General features: G+C 48.6%; 1 protein-coding gene across 2 annotated transcripts in view; it reads right to left on the reverse strand.

Moving 5' to 3' along the window:
* DGCR2 (DiGeorge syndrome critical region gene 2) overlaps nucleotides 1-19,816 on the reverse strand; it is a gene marked incomplete at its 5' end in the record, with an annotated part of 71,508 nt that overhangs the window by 12,844 nt on the left and 38,848 nt on the right. The window contains 4 exons of one of the 2 annotated variants that reach the window (XM_079718003.1): nucleotides 4,335-4,511; nucleotides 5,859-5,935; nucleotides 8,131-8,341; nucleotides 9,058-9,183. In XM_079718003.1, the coding sequence (XP_079574129.1) occupies nucleotides 4,335-4,511; nucleotides 5,859-5,935; nucleotides 8,131-8,341; nucleotides 9,058-9,183 (591 nt within the window). Of the gene's footprint in view, nucleotides 1-4,334; nucleotides 4,512-5,858; nucleotides 5,936-8,130; nucleotides 8,351-9,057; nucleotides 9,184-19,816 lie in introns of both variants that reach the window. The other variant, XM_079718002.1, reaches the window with a different exon arrangement.

A 19,816-nucleotide genomic window follows, 5' to 3' on the forward strand; every position in this document is an offset into this window, starting at 1 on the left:
TTTTTTTTTGCGGTATGCGGGCCTCTCACTGTTGTGGCCTCTCCCATTGCGGAGCACAGGCTCCGGACGCGCAGGCTCAGCCGCCATGGCTCACGGGCCCAGCCACTCCGCGGCATGTGGGATCCTCCCAGACCGGGTCACGAACCCGTGTCCCCTGCATTGGCAGGCGGACTCTCAACCACTGCGCCACCAGGGAAGCCCCCAGCAAGGTTTTTATAGACAGATAAGCTTATTCTAAAATTTAGATAGAAAAGGCACAGGCTCTAGAACAGCTAAAACCATCCTGACCTAGAAGAATAAGGTAGGAGGAACCACTTCCTGATTTCAACACTGATTATACAGCTACAGCAATCAAGACAGTGTGGTAATGCAGAAGGTTCAATGGAACAGAATAGAGAACCCAGAAATATACCCACACAAACATACTTGACTAAGTTTTGACAACGGCACAAAATGCAATGGAGGCAAGACAGCTTTTCAACAAACAGTGCCAGAGCAACTGGACATCCACAGCAAAAAAATAAAGCTTGACCTAATTCTCACACCTTACTAAAAAATTAACTCAAAATGGATCACAGGGGCTTCCCTGGTGGCGCAGTGGTTGAGAGTCCGCCTGCTGATGCAGGGGACACGGGTTCGTGCCCCGGTCTGGGAAGATCCCACATGCCGCGGAGCGGCTGGGCCCGTGAGCCATGGCCGCTGAGCCTGTGCGTCCGGAGCCTGTGCTCCGCAACGGGAGAGGCCACAACAGTGAGAGGCCTGCATACTGCAAAAAAAAAAAAGAAAAAAGAAAAAAAAAAAAATGGATCACAGACTCAAATGTAAAATACAAACTATAAAACTTTTAGAACACAACACAGGGTAAACTCTTCAGAATGTAAGGCTAGGCAAAGAGTTTTCAGACTTGACACCAAAAGAGTGACCCATAGAAGGAAGAATTGTTAAACTGGACTTCAGCAAAACTAAAAACCTTTGTTCTGTTAAAGCCCATGTGAAGAGGATGAAGACAAGCTACAGAATAGGAAAAATACCTGTAAAAAACTCATCTGCCAAAGAACTAGAACCTATAATACATAAAGAACTCTCAAAACTCAACAGTAGAAAACCCAAACAATCCAACTAGAAAATGGACAAATGACATGGACAGACATTTCACCAAAGAAAATATACAAATAAGCACACGGAAAGGTTTACATCATTAGCCTCAGGGAAATGCAAATTAAAACCAAGAGATAGTACTACATACCTATCAGAATGGCTAAAAATTAAAAATAGTGAAAATCACAAGTGTTGGCCATGATGTGGAGAAAACTGGGTCACTCTTACATGGCTGGTGGGAATGTAAACACTCTGAAAAAGTTCGCTAGTTTCATAAACAATGAAACATGCAACTAACATACAACCTAGCAACTGCAATCCTGTGCATTTATCCCAGAGAAGGAAAAACTTACATTCACAGAAAAACCTGTGTGCACATGTTTATGGCAGCTTTAACTGTAACAGTCAAACACTGGAATCGGCTCAGCTGTCTTTCAACAGGTGAGTGACTGGTTAAATGCTACTCAGCAATAAAAAGGAACAAAGTACTGACAAGACACACGTGTAACAACTTGGAACTGTGCTGGGCAGAGAGCCAATCCCAAAAGGATGCATAGCAATATGGTTCAATTTATACCACACTATTGAAATGAAAAAACTTTAGAAATGTTAGTGGTTGTAAGTGGTTATGGATGGGCTGGCTTCTAGCCAGCCCACCTCCAGCTTCCCACACCAACCACATCCAATCCGAGCACACCTGGAGCCATCAGGGCACCGCTGAAAAGCCCCTTTCTGGATCCACAACCCCAGCTGGAGGTGGGGAAGCACTTGAGGAGCCCATGTCACTGGGAGGCCTTGAGGACAGATGCCCTGAAGAGGGGCCCAAAGGGAAAACCTAAAGCAGAGGCTGGAACAGACACTAAGAAGAGCCCTGCAGCAAACCAGATGCATAAAGGTAGCCACAGCCCAGCCCGACCCCTGCTGAGAAAGACCCCTCCACCCACTACACCCAAGGTCCACAGAAGAAAGGCCAGCCTATTTCCAGGCACCAAAATGACTGGACTCCCCTCTACTGTCCTACACAAGGCGCAGACTTTCAACAAAATATGACAAGGCACACGACAAACCAGAAGGAAATACCAAACTCCAGAGACAACACGATCATCAAATCCAGACTCGGATATGACACAGAAGAAGGAACTAACACACAGAAAATTTAACACAACTAGGATTAATATGTGAAAACCTCTAGTGGAAAAGTTGACAACATACAAGATGGGAAATTCAGCAGAGAGAGAGAAACCATAAGAATCAAACAGAAATGCTAGAAATGAAATGTTAAAAAAAAAAAGAGATGAAGAAAGCCATCAGTGGGTTCACAAGTAGACTCAACACAGCCAAGGAAAGAATTAGTAAACTCGAAGACAGGTCTATAGAAATTACTCAAACAGAAAGACCAAAAGGAAATTAAAGAGACACCACAACTAAGTGCAATGCATGATTCTGAACTGGATCCTGGGCCAAGAAAAAGAAAACCCGTAAAGCACATTATTGAAACAACTGATAACACCAGAGTAACAAATTGCAGATTGTTGTGCGGTGTTTGTTGCGTAGTATTTATTGTGCAGTATTGCATCTAGATCAAACGTCCTTGTTTGGATAATTGTGCTGTGGTTATATAAGAACATGCTGTTGTTCTTAGAAATACGCACTGTGTATTTAGGCCTCAAGGGCACAGTATCTCTAATTTACTCTCAAAAGATTTAGGAAAAATAGGCAGAAAGAGAATGATAAAGCAAATGTGGCAAAATATAAATAACCGGTGATTCTGTGTATAACGCGCATGACAGGAAGTTTCTTGTATCATTCTAGTAACTTTTCCCTAAGTGTGGAATGATATCTAAGTAACAAGTTAGAAAGTTCCCTAGCCCCTGGGCCCAGATGCTCCTATAAGGTTGGTCTATCAAACAAGGACAAGATTATCACCAACTTGTAAAAACTGACCTAGTGGCTGGTAAAAGAGAATGCTTCCCAGCTCATTTCATAAACCTAATATAAATGTGATACCAAAAACTATTCAAGGAGCACGTGGAAAAGGAATGGTAGTAACAGGCTAAGCTCACTTCTTAAAGCAGTTTCAAAAATCCTAAATAAAGTATCAGCAAACCAAAGCTGGCAATATACATACAAAAAGCAGGAGGATGGTTTAAAATGAGAAAATCTATTAATGTGAAAGAGTAAATGATAAAATCACATAATATAAACAAAGCAGTAATGTAAAACAGTAAAGAAGAAACACCACACACTCCCAATAAATGCAGAAAAAGCATTAATATAAAAATCAATACATTTTTGTAATGTAAAAATTCCCAGCAAACAAGGACTAGACGGGTACTTCCTTAGTCTCATAAAGGTATCTGGTTTTCTAAGTCCTAGAGAAAGTCTTACATTTAATGCTGGAACACTAAAAGCCATCCCTTTTGGGTTGGGAAGATAAGAATGCTCACTACTACCACTTCTAAGTGAAGCTGCAAGAAAAGTAACACCAGGAAAAAAAAGTAAAGAAGTTTTAAAAAGAGTAAAAAGATCTGAAAGAAAACACAAAAATGTCTAAACAGAAAGTCTATTCTCTAATAGACAACTAATAAGGGAGTTCAGAAAACTGATCCCCAAATTTATACAGAAGAGGAAAAGGCCCAGAACAGGCAACACGATGGCCGAGGACAGGAGAAGAGCCCACCAGCTGGGAGGACTTGTCACAAAGCTCCTATAAATGTGATGACATGGTGCCCATGCAAGGACTGACCAATGGCCAAGTCCAAAACCAGGCTCTGGCCCCTGTGAAACCCTGACTCATGACAAATCAGCAGGGAAGGCAGGGATGGTCCCCAGAGGGGACAGATGAGGGAGCCCTGCCCTCGGGCTGCACAATCACGGCATGGCCCTGAGGCTGGAAGAACCTCGATGTGGAATGTAGGCGAGTGAGCTGGCAGAGGGCCCAGAACAGACCTGACACCACAGGCTGGAGGGCAGTGGCCCAGACGGGGCTGACAGAGAAGCCGAGTGAGGGCCTCTGGAGGACCCGCGGAGAGCAGGGGGAGGTGACTAAGAGAGTCTGAGGCTCCAGGACACCACAAGATGCGGCAGGTCCTCTGGTCACCACCGTCATCCCGACTCCTAATGACACGGGGTGGGCAGGGCCTCTGTCCTTGGGGGAGATGAGGGCTCAGGGATGACACTGTGGCCCAGCCTACAGGGCCAAACGGGAGGCCCGCCAGCGTCAGATGTGCGCTTACTTCTTTTACACAGAAACGAGGACTTGTCGTGGCAGCTCTCGGCATGCCAGCTGTGCAGGTCGTGGTGGCGGAGCGTGGGGAAGTGGAAGCACTGCAGCTGTGCACAGAACACGCCGTCACCCTCTGACGTGGCCGCTGTGAAGATGGGGTCCGGGGGCAGAAGCACCTCTGAGGAGCCTGCGGGACAGACAGCGTCACAGCATGATGGCAGCAGGCCGGGGAGCAGGGAGGCAGGCACGCTTAGAAACGTTACTGCAACGTCAGAGGCCCTGCAAGGACGGCAGTGCCCACAGGAAGGAGAAAGACACCCCTTCCTCCCCAGAGGGACTCAGCCAGTGAGAAGCTGTGGACTCTCCTCGACCACACTGTCAGGACCACAAGTGTGCCCAGGAGTGTCCGCACTGTCCTAAAGGCTGGCACCCTCCGCTGGGGTTAGGGATTCACCCCAAGAGCTGGGATTAGGGCAGGTGAGAACCTACTAGAATGATCCTCCGCAGGCATGCTATGACTCTGAGCCTGGAAACCTAATGGCCATTTCCGAGTCAACTACTCCACCAGGAGATAGGAACAGGCACTCACACTCCAGGAGTACAGGTCTGGGATGCTCCAGCAGGACCTTTGAGGACTGAGGGGGTGCTGCTTGGGGGGAAGCCACTGCTTGGGGCCCTGACCTGTCTGTGTGGAGACACGGCCACCCACCTGCCACAAGGTCCCCCAGGCTGGGAGACAGGTGAGCTCTGCCCAAGCGCGACATCCCTTCACTTTCCGCAGGGAGGTGATAGAGCAAGCTGCCCGGGATCCCTGGGCTCACCAGCCCTCACTTGTCCTCAGAGACACATCAACAGCAGGACTGGGATGTGTTTAGGAAAAGGAACTCGCCCCAAGCTCAAGCCAGAGGCTCAAGGAGGGACAGGGCAAGGCATGTGGCTCGGGTGGCAGGTGGAGGAACCTGCCAGCACCCGGGCAATGGGACAGGAGAGGCGACCACGGGTGGGTGGGAACGCAGCTGCTCACATGGCTCCTGACGTCACCTCGGTAGTTAAAGCAACACACACATACGCTCACACATGCACGCTCACACTCACATACATGATCTATTTTAATTCCACCTGCCTGACGGTTCCAGGATGTTTTGGACTCCAACTCTGACCTTCCCTGTCCTAGGAAGCCTGTCCCTCCCTCTCTGGCCTGAGTTCATGTCCGCTGCACACTCTGCTCATTTTTATGCACCAATTAAAGTTGTGGACTTTGAAACGAGGGTGGACAGTCTAGAAATGGACAAGGGAGAAGCCACCACAGGTTCTGGAGGAGGTCAAGCCCCACCTGGGCCTGGGGGAAGGGCCTGACCGGGGCTGGGCCATCACAGCCTCCCCGGGTCTGGGGCCCAATCCTCCACACAGCCCCGCACCAGGCACCCGGGTGGGAGAAGGTTGGAGTGGAGAGCCTGGCAATAGTCACCCTTGTCAGGATGACGCCCCCCAGGTTCAAGCCCAACAACTCTTCTGAAGGACCAGGAAGCCTTACCTTTGAATGCCACCTCCCAGTGACCTTCTAAGGAGTGGTTCCGGCCAGTGATGACATACTGGTAGCCGACCCACAACCTGTAGGAAGACAGATTGCAGGAGACCTCAGTGGGACAGGGGGAAGCACCACTCTGTGAGTGTGTGCATGTTGTTTGTTTTTTGTTTTTTTTTTTTTTTTTTTTTTTTTTTTTTTTTTTGTGGTATGCGGGCCTCTCACTGTTGTGGCCTCTCCCGTTGCGGAGCACAGGCTCCGGATGCGCAGGCTCAGCAGCCATGGCTCACGGGCCCAGCCGCTCCGCGGCATATGGGATCCTCCCAGACCGGGACACGAACCCGTATCCCCTGCATCGGCAGGCGGACTCTCAACCACTGCGCCACCAGGGAGGCCCTGTTTTTTTTTTTTTTAATAAACTTATTTATTTATTTTTGGCTGCACTGGGTCTTCGTTGCTGTGTGCAGGCTTTCTCTAGTTGCAGAGAGCGGGGGCTACTCTTCATTCCGGTGCGCGGGCTTCTCGTTGTGGTGGGTTCTCTTGTTGCAGAGCACGGGCTCTAGGTGCGAGGGCTTCAGTAGCTGTGGCACGTGGGCTCAGTAGTTGTGGCTCACAGACTCTAGAGCACAGGCTCAGTAGTTGTGGAACATGGGCTTAGCTGCTTCGCGGCATGTGGGATCCTCCCAGACCAGGGCTCGAACCTGTGTCCCCTGCATTGGCAGGCGGCTTCTTAACCACTGTGCCACCAGGGAAGTCCCTGAATGTATGCATTTTTAACAGTTACACTGACCTTTAAAATATTGAGCTTCAAAGGCATTAATGATTTTTGAAAATTTTGATACTTAGTTTTAATAAAATGCATTAAAATTCTAAATAATAGGGCTTCCCTGGTGGCGCAGTGGTTGAGAGTCTGCCTGCCGATGCAGGGGACGCGGGTTCGTGCCCCGGTCCGGGAAGATCCCACATGCCGCGGAGCGGCTGGGCCCGTGGGCCATGGCCGCTGAGCCTGCGCGTCTGGAGCCTGTGCTCCGCAACGTAAGAGGCCAAAAAAAAAAAAAAAAAAAAAAATGTAAATAATAAACTCACTAGTCAGAAAAAGTTTTTATCTCGGGTGACTCCTGCCAAGACTCTTCTTATTAGCTGAACCAATAAAGCTTTTACATTCTAAGTAAAATCAACCTAGTTCTTGGTGGACACAAACCTGTGAATACACTAAAACCAAAGAGTAGTATGCTCTGAGGGGTGAGTTTTATGGCATGTGAATTACACCTCAATAAAAGACAACCCCTATGAGTATACACTGCCTCCCTTGGAGCCTCCCACCCAGCAGGTGCTCCCGACCCCAGCCTCCCAGCTCTGGAGATGTCCATCAGTGGGTCCCTGGCTGCCGTGGGTGCCACTCTGCCCCTCCAGCCCCCACCATGCATGTGCCCATCCTGAGGGCACATTCCCACCCCTCTCCCTTTTCCAAGGATTCAACCACCCAGTGAGCTGGGAGTTATCTTTCTCACTTTGGTGATTTGCCAAGCTCACAGGGCATAACGGTGGAGCCTCCACCTGCCACGGTCACTGCGTTCCTATGGCAGTGTGGCAGCCTTTGCCATTGTGTGGAGGGAGCACTGGCAGTATGGTGACCCTGTGATCCACTGCTGGCCCCGGCAGTGTGGAAGGCGTCCTCAGCACACATCTGACCCCAGAACAAAACCCCCTGAATGCCGGGCCTGGGAGAGGCCGGCAGTTGGCCAGTTTCCACACTTGCTCCCTGATGCTGTAGAGCCTGGGGGTCTAGGCCAGGCTCCAGAGCCAGATTGCCTGGGTTGGAACCTGGCACACCCCAGTTAATATGTGCCCTGGTCACCACCCTGGGCCCTGTGGTGTTTGGGGGACTGAACGAGTGGGCCCATGGAAGGCACTGAGCACAGGCCTGGCAGAGCCCACTTTCTCAGAAGGATCGCCCCACCTACCTGCACGGCCTGCAAGCCAGGCCTATGAAGTCCCATGTGGAGCAGCCCCATTTGACACAGGCCCAGACCCCCTGCAGTTGCAGCAGAACCCACAGAGGAGGACCAACGAAAAGGACTGGCCCAAGGTGACACAAGGTGGCAGCCCATCCCTGCCCCTCTGAGAGACCCTGCCCCATCGCAACACCTACCCTAAACTCCCATCTCCATTTGCTTCCGGGGGGGGAGCTGCTGCGGGCTGCCAGAGGCCACGTCCTGGAGGCCATCATGCTAGGCAGGCCTTGGCACCCCACAGGCCCCAGACCCCACCCCGGACTCACTTGTGCTGGTCCTGCCACGCGAAGCTCCGCTCGGGCTGGTCCCATTCCTGGGTCAGGACGAAGTGCAGCTCCTGGTCAGTGGAGAAGGTGGCGAGGGACCCGTTCACGCGCTGGCAGGTCTGCGCGGCATCCCAGTAGTTCTCCCCGCTCAGGTAGACTCGGTAGCAGCTGGCCGTGCCCTCGTAGTGGTGCCACCCTGTCGGGCACTTCCCTAGGAAACATGAAGGACGGCGGGGAGTTGTCCCCCAAGTTAGCATCCTCACTCCAAAATGCAACTGTACATGCTGCATCTAAGCAGCTTAGAAATCACCCAAGAAGGGGGAAGCTGAGGCTCAACAGGGGAGCTCTGCCTCCAAGACCATGAGCCTCCCAGTTGTATGAGGCTGTAGCTGCTGGGCAGTCAAGACCAGCTGCTGAGTTCGCTGAGTAAAGTGGCTGACGAGCCAGTAGAACTCCTCAGGCTGGCAGTGTGAGCATTCCCACTACATCACCACACCTAAGCATGTCTACTCAGGAGGGGGTTTCAGCTGTGGTTTTTCTGCCTTTCAATTTTCCTCAAATTTATTCTGCTCTTTTAAAATCCTAATATCGTAGAGAGTTCACTAAATAACTAGTTATTTTAAAAAAATTTTAAACGGAGGGAGAGCCTGCTTCTCCACCTACAAAAGGGTGGGTACAGTTCAGCCCCAAAAGGTAACCATCTCTTAAAAAAAAAAGCAGCCTGGTTCCAGAGCTTGGGTTCAGGTCATGGCTTCCTCACTCGGGCTGGGTGGCTTTGGGCAGGTCATTGCGCAGCTTCACCCATCAAAGGAGGGCCTGAAAGGCTATTTTAGGCGGACACCCCGGCACAGCCAAGTGGCATGGGAGAGCCAGGGACCACGTTGGGGGTAAGCCTTTGATCATGAACAGGGCAGGTCTGCAACTTACTGCTGAAGCGGACAGGTTGCGCCATGTTCATGGCATGGAAGTGCGTGGGGTCGCCACCTCGAGCCCGCCCCGGCCTCGGATCCACAGCCTCCTTCTCATGGTAAGGACGTGCCTTCCCGATCACTTCTGAAAGCAGAAAGAGAGTGGCTGTCAACACTGCTCATGGGGGTCAGACGCCAAAGTGAACCGCGGTACAGTCAGATGGCGGGGTGGGGGGGGGTTGGGAGGGCAGGGAGGAGTTAGCACAGATTCTATCTATTCAGGTTTTCTTTACAACTCTAAAACATGCCGTTCATGCCAAATGGGTTACATGAGCTTCTTGCTGAAATTACGCCTGGGCAGTCTTCATTTTTCATTATGACTACGAAATGGGGACTCTCAGGTTGCATTTTCTAACAGGCTACTGCGGGCACATCACAGGGTCAGCCACTCCTGCTTAACACCTTCCAGCATCCCCGGCCCCAGGGGGTTCTCTGCAGAGCCCAGGCTGCTCCCCCACTGGCCTGGAGCCTCCCCTCTTAGCTGTGTGTGGCCCTCTCTGCCTGCTGGCCCCTCTCTCGGCCTCAAGGCCAGGGTCAGGGCACCTGGCACAGGCCCAAGTGTGCAGCAGGCCTGGAGCATGGTTAAAGCGTGACCAGAAAGCTCAGGGTGAGGAAGAATGCTAGCTTTATGTGTGGTGGTCCAATAGTAATTCGCAGGTCTGAGAGAGGAGACCCAGAGAAGTGAGGAGATTTACCCAAGGCAGGAGAGAGCCAGGGGCTATGTTTCCAAGGGGCCTCTGCGCTCTGCCTGCTGGGGGGCACCTGGTGGAGGATACCGGTACAGGGTCAGCACAGGCGACGAACTTGGTCTGCACGGCTTCGCAGACACCACAGACACCTGCCTGCAGGTGGCTCAACAACCTCAGGCCGGGAGGCTGGGGGGGCGTGGCCCTGGAGGGGCGTGGCGCGTGCCAAGGTGGGGCGATGGGCGTGGTGTGGTGGGGGCGTGGCGTGGCAATGGGCGGTCTCCACCTCCCCCACCTGCGGGCAGAGGACCTTAATTCCCCACCAGGGATTGAACCGGGCCCTGGCAGTGAAAGGAGACTGCCAGGGAATTCCCTGACACTGTTTTTATTTAATAAATCATCTTTATTTTTTTCCCACTATAAAATAACACATATTCAATGTAAAATATTTGAGAAATACAAAAGTTTGAAAAGACAAAACAGATAAACTGTACTATTCTAGAGGTGGCTGCCCTTCCAATCTCTCCTTTCTACACAAATCCTTAAAACTATTGGGATCACATCAAGCACTATTTTATGATTTGCTTTGCAAGCTGAAGACTATAAACAGCTTTCCATATTCTTAAGTGAGTGAAGATCACTTTCAATGGCTGCTCAGCATCTGTGAATCGATTTCTTTAATTACCACAACTCCTAGGGTTCCAAGTTGGGGCTGCCTGCATTTTCTAATTTTTGTAGAAGAAGCACATGTGTGTCCTCTGAGACCCTAGCAGCTTTGTCCCTCCTTCCACTAACTACTCAGTAGAGTATTTCCTCGGAGTTTCCACAGTCCCTTCCCAGGCAGGTGATGGGATCAGCTTGCCAATCACTCTAACACATAAAACGTGTTCCCAGTGCCTGAGATAAGTTGGACCCCAGGCAAAGACCTAGAGGAGAAGCTGCCCTCTTCAAACACTGCCCTGGGGTGGGGCGGCTTCAGCTCTCTGGGACTGGGGTGCCCCTTGCACACGTCTGGGCACCACCACTCCCCGCAGGAGACACTGCAAAGCCCCTGCCTCCGTCCCTCCAGGACGCCAAGCAGAGGAGTGGGCAGATCCCCGCTGGGCTGAGGGATAAGGAGGGAGGGGAGCAGAGCGCTCCCCGGCAGAGGGCGCAGCCTGGGCAAAGGCCAAAACCGGGCATGCCTGGGACAAGCTTGAAGACCAGCTTGGGTATAGCTGAAGCATATTTCACTACGCCTGCACTTCACACCTCCCTTCTGCCTGCTCAAACGAGCAAGACCTGTGGTTCCACTTGGTCTTGGCCTCTTCCCCAGACCAAGCACAGCACCTGGGCACCCGGTATACAACCAGTCAAACTGCTCACAGAGGGACGAGGAATCTAGGGCAGAGGGGAGAGAAAGAAAAGAACCGGTTCTGCTGGGGGCACCGAACACCAGGTGGCCAGGATGCGGAACACCAGGTGGCCAGGATGCGGCCGGCAGTGAAGCCATCTGCAGCCCGGGGAGGGGGTGGTGGGGGCAGGTGAAACAGCACAGTAAAGTAACCAGAAAGCCTGGTGGCGGTGGAGGACGCTGCTCTGTGATGAGCAGGCTTCTCTGTGGTTCAGGCGGCAATTCTGAGCCTTCCTCTCTCCTCCAATTTCCTTCATATCCAAACGCCCACATCCATCCCCTCATCACTCATTATTCAGCGTCCATTACATGCTGCCACCGAAACCCACCAACAGACACAGGCCCCCCGAGTGTCCTGGGGGCCAGAAGCAAGAGGTGAGGGTGGCTGGGGGAGGCAGAGTTCACTGGATCAGCAGCCTTACAGCCCTCTTAGGACCACCTCTGACAATAAGGAGTTTCCTCTGAGCCCCACAGACAGCGCGGCAGCCAGCTGGAGGGTGTGCGGCCAGCTCCAGAGTGCGGGTTTCAGGGTGCAGACGCCCCAGAGCAGCTCTAGGCACTGTCCCAGGTACCCGGCAGCAGGTGGCCCTGACCCCTTAGTGGAAGGTCTCACTCTCACTCCCTGTGGTGGGGATGGGGATGAGTCCAAGCCTGGAACCCAACCTGAGCCCAGCCCTGACGTTTCTGAAGGAGTGCTCCTCTCTCTTCAGATGTCCCTCCCCGGACTTCAGAATGGGAGCGCGAGGAGGAGACCCGGCTGAAACGCTACTGAAAATCCGAGGAAGAGGGAATGTCTGAGATGCGGAGGCAGGCAAGGCCGTGATAGACCTGCTTCAGAGCAGAAGTGTCCTGGCTCAGGACCCTCGTGTGCCCTCGGAGATCAGGGCAGCGAGAGCTGGAGGCCTCGAGTCCAACGGGGAAACTGAGTCAGGAGTCAGGGCAGGCAGTGTCCTGCCTGCTGCTCCCAACAGCAAGTGGCCAGAAAAGAAGATGATGTGCAAATAAAGGACAAAATGTGAGTGATTCTAATTTGTGTTTCCAGAAACTTAAAACTTGTCCAGATGAGCCTGTAACATCTCCGAATGAGGGAGAGGGCAGGACAGACTGGAACCTCTTCAGTGCTCTGAGCTGTCGGGACACATGTCACTGTCCTATTTCACACCAAACAGGTTTAGAATCATGGTCAAAAATCAAATGTCTCTAAGTTAACCAATACTTGCTAACCAACGCACGATTTCTAAAACCAGAGAGCCAGGAAATACAGTTACTAATAGCATATCCGTTACGCTGAACACATTCTTTAAATTGATTCTCTTTTCCCACAGCTGGGGCCAGTCACGTCGCTCAGGGGGATCTCACTGAGCTAAAGGTTGATGGTTTGGGGGAGCCCCAGGGACCACCATCTCTGTCTCTGTTCCATCAGGGACACGCTAACATGAGCACTCTGTCTTCCCATTTTATACCCATGTGGACAGTATATGCGGTACACAGAGATTAACTGCAAAAACACAGCCCTATAAGTTTCAAGTTCAAAATCTGCCTCCCTCCTGCGGCTCCTAGGTCCATGAATGTCTCAGGGCACAAGTTCACAGAAGGGACATTTTACCTTCTGCTACTGCCCGGGACAGGAGCTGAAGCCACCAGTCCCAGGCACACTCCACCTGTGGCCACGGCTCTCAGCTGCCAGGAGAGCTGTGGCAGAAGCAGACTGACCTGAGTGGGGCTCCTCACTCAAGGTCTTCTCCATTCTTAGGTATGTACATCACAGGATGAAATAGAAATCCTGCCTCCCCTCCCCCAGCCTCCCACAGAAAATTCTTCAGATAGTTTTAAAATTATTTTTTCTTACTTCTTCTAGTAGTTTAAAAAGAATTACTTATTTTTACTTATTTCTTCTGATAGTATGTCTATATTTCCGAATAATAGGTTTACCTTGCTATTTCTAGTGTTATCAATTTTAAATGTTACCCACTGACTTAAGGTCAGGCAGGTACAGGCTTAGCTCACATACACTCTTACCTTCCCAACAGAGTAGCATAAATTTCAAAACTAAAGTCAGTAGAATAATGTAATAATGTAAGTGTTCTTCACTTGTGAACCAAATAGCATGCTAAGGTTATTTCGATCCTCTAACAACTTTCTTTTTTCCTGGAGTTAATATTTGCATCGGTTTTTAAATTTTCTTAGCTTTCTGTATATCAACCACTGATTTTTTCAGCTACTAGAGCAGATTAACAAAGGCTAACAGTAAAAATTTAAAACACTCAAAACACTGTGTCAGAGCCACCCGGCTCCACTTTGTTTCCTGGAATCCCTGCCTACCTTCCAGCTCCAGGCTGAATGGGCTGCTCTCTGGGCTGGGGCCTGGCTGTGATCCTCGGGTCCACTTTGCTACCCTCCTGCACTGGGACCCTGTTTCCTGGACCCCAGGTCATCTTCTTTCTTGCTTAACCCTCTCCTTTTACAAGATCACATCTTTCTAAGAAAGGGTATAGCAACATTTATGAGTCTATTCATATCTAAAATTTCTTTATTATTTTTTTTTTTGGCGGTATGCAGGCCTCTCACTGTTGTGGCCTCTCCCGTTGTGGAGCACAGGCTCTGGACGCGCAGGCTCAACGGTCATGGCTCACGGGCCCAGCTGCTCCGCGGCATGTGGGATCCTCCCGGACCGGGGCACGAACCCGTGTCCCCTGCATCGGCAGGCGGACTCTCAACCACTGCGCCACCAGGGAAGCCCTAAAATGTCTTTATTTTAGCCTCATGTATCATTGATTTCTCTGGGTATAAAAATCCCAGATTAATAACATTTTTGAAGCTTCTGGTTAAAGGTATCAGATTGAACAAACATAACTCATTGTCTGAAACCCATTAAAACAACAGTAATGGGATTTTATTTTATTATTATTTTTTTTTTGCCCCCCTGCGTGGCATGCAGAACTTCCCCAACCAGGGATCAAACCCATGCCCCCTGCAGTGGAAGCACTGAGTCTTAAGCACTGGACTGCCAGGGAAGTCCAGTAACAGGATTTTTAAAAAGGCACAGTCACAAGGACAAACAGAAGAGTTAAGAGAATGACAAAGTTCTAAAAACTGGAAAACAGGACTTCCCTGGTGGCGCAGTCGTTAAGAATCTGCCTGCCAATGCAGGGGACACGGGTTCGAGCCCTGGTCTGAGAAGATCCCACATGCCGCGGAGCAACTAAGCCCGTGTGCCACAACCACCGAGGCTGCACTCTAGAGCCCGTGCTCCACAACAAGAGAAGCCACCGCAATGAGAAGCCCGCGCACCACAACGAAGAGTAGCCCCTGCTCCCCGCAACTAGAGGAAGCCCGTGTGCAGCAATGAAGACCCAACACAGCCAAAAATAAATAAATAAATTTATTTAAAAAAAAAAAACTGGAAAACAGAAGGACAAGTGATAGTGTAGAGAAGGTGACCACATGTCCTAAGATGCCTGGTTATGCCCGCTGTCCCAGTATACCATCCAGTTTAGCATTTGTCAGTCTCAAAATTGTCTTATTTTAGAAGTAAGTCACTCCAAATTTATTTGAGCCTAGAAAGCTAAATCCTAGGCCAGCAGCTGGGCAAAGTAAGGAATTTGCAAACTATATACATTGACCCTTAGACCCAGCAATCCGACATTTAAGAATTTACATTGATGATACATCTCCAAAACCCCCTCCAAAACAAAAAAGGCCCCCCCATAACCCCGCATATGCACAAGGTTACTTACTGTGACATTATTTTTTTTTTTTTTTTTTTTGCGGTATGTGGGCCTCTCACTGTTGTGGCCTCTCCCGTTGCGGAGCACAGGCTCCGGACGCGTAGGCTCAGCGGCCATGGCTCACGGGCCCAGCCGCTCCGCGGCATGTGGGATCTTCCCGGACCGGGGCACGAACCCGTGTCCCCTGCATCGGCAGGCAGACTCTCAACCACTGTGCCACCAGGGAAGCCCATGTGACATTATTTTTAATAGCAAACTAATGAGAACAACCTAAAGGCCCACACGTAGGAGACTGGCTAAATAAAATACGGTATATTCTTAAGATGGAGAGCAATATAGCAGTAAGAAAGAATTAAAAAAAAACTTTATGAATTAATACAGAGTTATTTTAAGGATATTCTACTGAATTAAAAAAGAAAAAAAATCAGGGCAAAAAGTACACATAGTAAGACACTTTTTTATGTAAGAAAGGGTAAAGAAAAAGAAACAAGTAGTAAAATATACACATATTTGCTTATTTTTGTAATTAAAAAAATGCCCAAAACTCAGAAAAGATAGGCCAGAAACCAATCAAGCTAGTGGCCTATTGGATATGAGTGGAAACAGTTAAAGGGAAATAGAACTTCTAAGTGTATGTTTTTATACAGTTACAAGTTTTGAATCTTGCTAAGGTTTTACATATTCTAAAAAAAAAAATCAGTTAATCTTGTGGATACACTAAAACCCATGAAATTGTACCTTTAAAGGGGTGAATTTTATGGTACATGATTTATATCTCAATTAAAAAATAAATGAAGATGAGGAGGCAAAGTCCTAAAACTGAATGCAAACATTCAGACGTTAACACATCACACAGAAGAAAAACAGGAACGAATCCGGTGGCTTCTGACTAGACAATGACTGTACCCCCTCAGTGCAACACAGTCTAACATCATAAAGAACTGAGAAGAAAACCTAGAATTTAGTTAGTAGGTTTGTTCTTGGCCGTGGTACAGGAGCAATAATTCCAAAACTCTTCTATGTGTACTTTAGAATTGGCCAAATGAGTACATATACAGATGGTGCTGGGAACCAGGGTTCTTACTATGGGAAAGGGAAGTACAAATATGAGATGGGGGAGGAGAGGAGGAAATCTAGATTAGAATCGGAGGTACAGCAAATACGAACTCATGATTTTAAAAAAAACGTTTTCTTGCGCTATCCACTGAAAGTGCCTAGAAGCAAGGATGAGCCCAGCTAACACTCAGATACTGGTTTCTAAGTACCATTCCTCACCGAAAGTAGCAGGGTTCCTTAAGAGAAATGGCTGATTCCAGGTTTAGGGCAGGAAAAGTACAAGATGAGCCTGGAACATCTTCAAGTGCCAGAAAACAGGAAAGCACTTTATAAAATAATATCATTTGCAAAGTGTAGTGCATATGGCAGAGTAACAAAAACACCATTTTAAACTACCAGTATTATAACCGATTCAGACAAGAATCATCAGTATAAACTAAAACAGTTGGGTAATACCTAGAATACCCCTTCACAGATTATGTATTCATTACCTATTCACAGATTACTTTTCATTACAAAAGGGGGGAAAAACTATTACAATAGTGGAATCTGATAGACATTACCTTAACAAAATGATCAAACATAATATCACCAACAATGGGACAAAATGACCTCATGTGACCCCCCCCCCTTTTTTTTTTGCGGTACGCGGGCCCCTCACTGTTGTGGCCTCTCCCGCTGTGGAGCACAGGCTCCAGACGCGCCGGCCCAGCAGCCATGGCTCACGGGCCCAGCCGCTCAGCGGCATGCAGGATCCTCCCGGACCGGGGCACGAACCCGTGTCCCCTGCATCGGCAGGCGGACCCCCAACCACTGCACCACCAGGGAAGCCCCTCATGTGACCCTTGATTTGACACTTCATTACCTGATTAAAAAAGAAAAAAGTCTCACCTGAATCTAATCATGAGGAAACAGACAAGCTTAAAGGACATTTTACAAACCCACTGGTGTGGACTCCTCAAATATGTCAATGTCACGTAAGATCAGTAATTTTTAAAAAGGCTGGGGGACTTCTCTGGTGGTGCAGTGGTTAAGAATCTTCCTGCCAATAAAGGGGACAAGGGTTCGAGCCCTGGTCTGGGAAGATCTCACATGCCACGGAGCAACTAAGCCCATGCGCCCCAACTACTGAGCCTGCGCTCTAGAGCCCGCAAGCCACAGCTGCCCACATGCTGCAACTACTGACGCCCGCGTGCCTAGAGCCCGTGCTCCGCAACAAGAGAAGCCACCCCAGTGAGAAGCCACGCACCACAACAGAAGAGTAGCCCCTGCTCACCTCAACTAGAGAAAGCCTGCACGCAGCAATGAAGACCCAATGCAGCCAAAAATAAATGAATAAATTTATAAAACATAAATAAATGATAAATAAATAAATAAAAAGGCTGGGGACACCTCTTGACTAAAGGACAGAGCAAGATGGCAAGAAAATACAATATGTAACCTTTGACTAAATCCTGGACTTAAAAGTTTAAAAACCTGTAAATGACAGTTTTGTGACTATTGAAAAAAATTTCAATATGGACTATATATAAGATAATAGTGTTATAGTAAGTTTCTTGCATGTGAAAACTGTACTGTGGTTACAGAGTGGATTGTTCTCATTCTCAGAAGATGCTGAATATTCAGGGGTAAATGTCATATCTGTAATACACTCTCAAAGGGTTCAGAAAAAATGTACATAGAGAAAGCAACTGTAGCAAAATGCTAATGGCTGATGAATGCAAGTAAGGGCTACAGGAGCGTTCACTGCACTATTCACTGCACTACTCTCAAGCCTTTTCTGGAGATATGAAATTTCTCGTATTAAATCAGGGAGAAGGCAGGGACTTCCCTGGTGGCGCAGTGGTTGAGAGTCCGCCTGCCAAGCAGGGGACACAGGTTCGATCCCTGGTCTGGGAAGATCCCACATGTCGCAAAGCAACTTAGCCCATGTGCCACAACTACTGAGCTTGCACTCTAGACCCCGTGTGCCACAACTACTGAAGCCCGCACACCTAGAGCCCATACTCCACAAGAGAAGCCACGACAATGAGAAGCCCGCGCACCGCAACAAAGAGTAGCTGCCGCTCACCACAACTAGAGAAAGTCTGTGCGAAGCAATGAAGACCCAAGGCAGCCAAAAATAAATAAATTAATTAATTTAAAAAATATCAGGGAGAAGGCAGTCCACACACCCAGATCCCAACCCCTGCACGGTGTGCTCAGGAAACCTGCCCCTCCTTCACACTAGCAGAACACGGGGGATTTACTAAAAAAGTAAAACAGGGGGTCTCTGGGATGGGGGATACCAGTTCAGCTGAAAGTCATGGTTCTTTATTTAAGGAGGGGAGGGCAGACTCCCAGCCCCTCTTCCTCCACTAAGCTCCTCCTTTATTTTGTTTAGGTAGTTTCCTTCTATTCCTAGCTTGTTGAGTATTTCACCATGAAAGAATGTTTAATTTTGCCAAATGCTTTTCCTGCATCAAGAAGATCATGTGTTTTTTCCTACATTCTACTAGTGTGGTATATTACACAGATTTTAGTTTTTTGAACCACCCTTGCATTCCAAGAATAAATCCATTTGATCATGGTGTGTAAGCCTCTTAATATACTGTTAAATTCTGTTTGCTGGTATTGTGTTCAGGATTTTTGCATCAATGTTCATGGCATATTAGTCTGCAGTTTTCTTTTGGGAGGTTATGTGTTTCTACGAATTTGTCCATGTCATTTATGTTTCTAATTTGTTGGCATATAATTCTCCACGGTACTCTTTTTTTTTCTTTAAAGATTTTTTTTTTGATGTGAACCATTTTTTAAAAAAATCTTTACTGAATTTGTTACAATATTGCTTCCGTTTTGGTTTTTTGGCCACGAGGCATGTGGGGTCCCAGGTCCCCCACCAGGGATTGAACCCACACCCCCTGTATTGGAAGACAAAGTCTTAACCACTGGACCACCAGGGAAGTCCCCCACAGTACTCTCTTATAATCCTTTTTGTTTCTGTAAAATTAATAGTAATGTCCCAACTTTCATTTCTTCTTTTTTTTTTTGGCTGCGTCAGGTCTTAGCTGCAGCACGTGGGATCTTCGCTGAGGCATATGGGATCTTTCATTGCCACGCGGGCTTCTCTCTAGTTGTGGCATGCGGGTTTTCTCTCTCTAGTTGTGGTGCACGGGCTCCAGAGTGTGTGGGCTCTGCAGTTTGCAGCAGGTGGGCTCTCTTGTTGAGGCGCACAAGCTCAGTAGTTGTGGCGTGTGGGCCTAACTGCCCTGCGGCATGTGGGATCTTAGTTCCCCAACCAGGGATCGAACCCACGTCCCCATTGGAAGGCAGATTCTTTACCACTGGACCACCAGGGAAGTCCCCTCAACTTTCATTTCTTATTTTAGTTATTTGAGTCTTTACTCTCTTTTTTCTTTCCCGGCTTCACTCACTTTATTTTTCTCCCCATTCCAGGGCCCCCAGGGCCTCTGGGCCCTTCCACAGCAGTGGCGTCATTAGCCATTCGGTGTTTTTATGAAGAAGTTGAGTCTTTTCTCTTTAGTCAATCTAGCTAAAGGTTTGTCAATTTTGTTGACCTTTGGTTTTGTTGATTTTCTCCATTGTTTTTCTATTCTGTTTACCTCTGTTCTAATCTTTATTATTTTCTTCCTTCTGCTATCACTGAGTTTAGTTTGTTCTTCTTTTTCTACTTTCTTAAGGTGTAAAGTTAGATTGTTGATTTGAAACCCTTCCTCCCTCCCTCCAGCTGACACTCTCTCTCTCTTTCTTAATTTAAGTATTTACAGGTACATATTTCCTTCTTAGTACTGTTTTTGCTGCAGCCCCTAAGTTTTGGTTTGTTGTTTTCTTTTCTTTAAAATAAATGTATTTATT

This window comes from Hyperoodon ampullatus, assembly GCF_949752795.1.
Source record: "Hyperoodon ampullatus genome assembly, chromosome: 13".
NCBI classification, from domain to species: Eukaryota; Metazoa; Chordata; class Mammalia; order Artiodactyla; family Ziphiidae; genus Hyperoodon; species Hyperoodon ampullatus.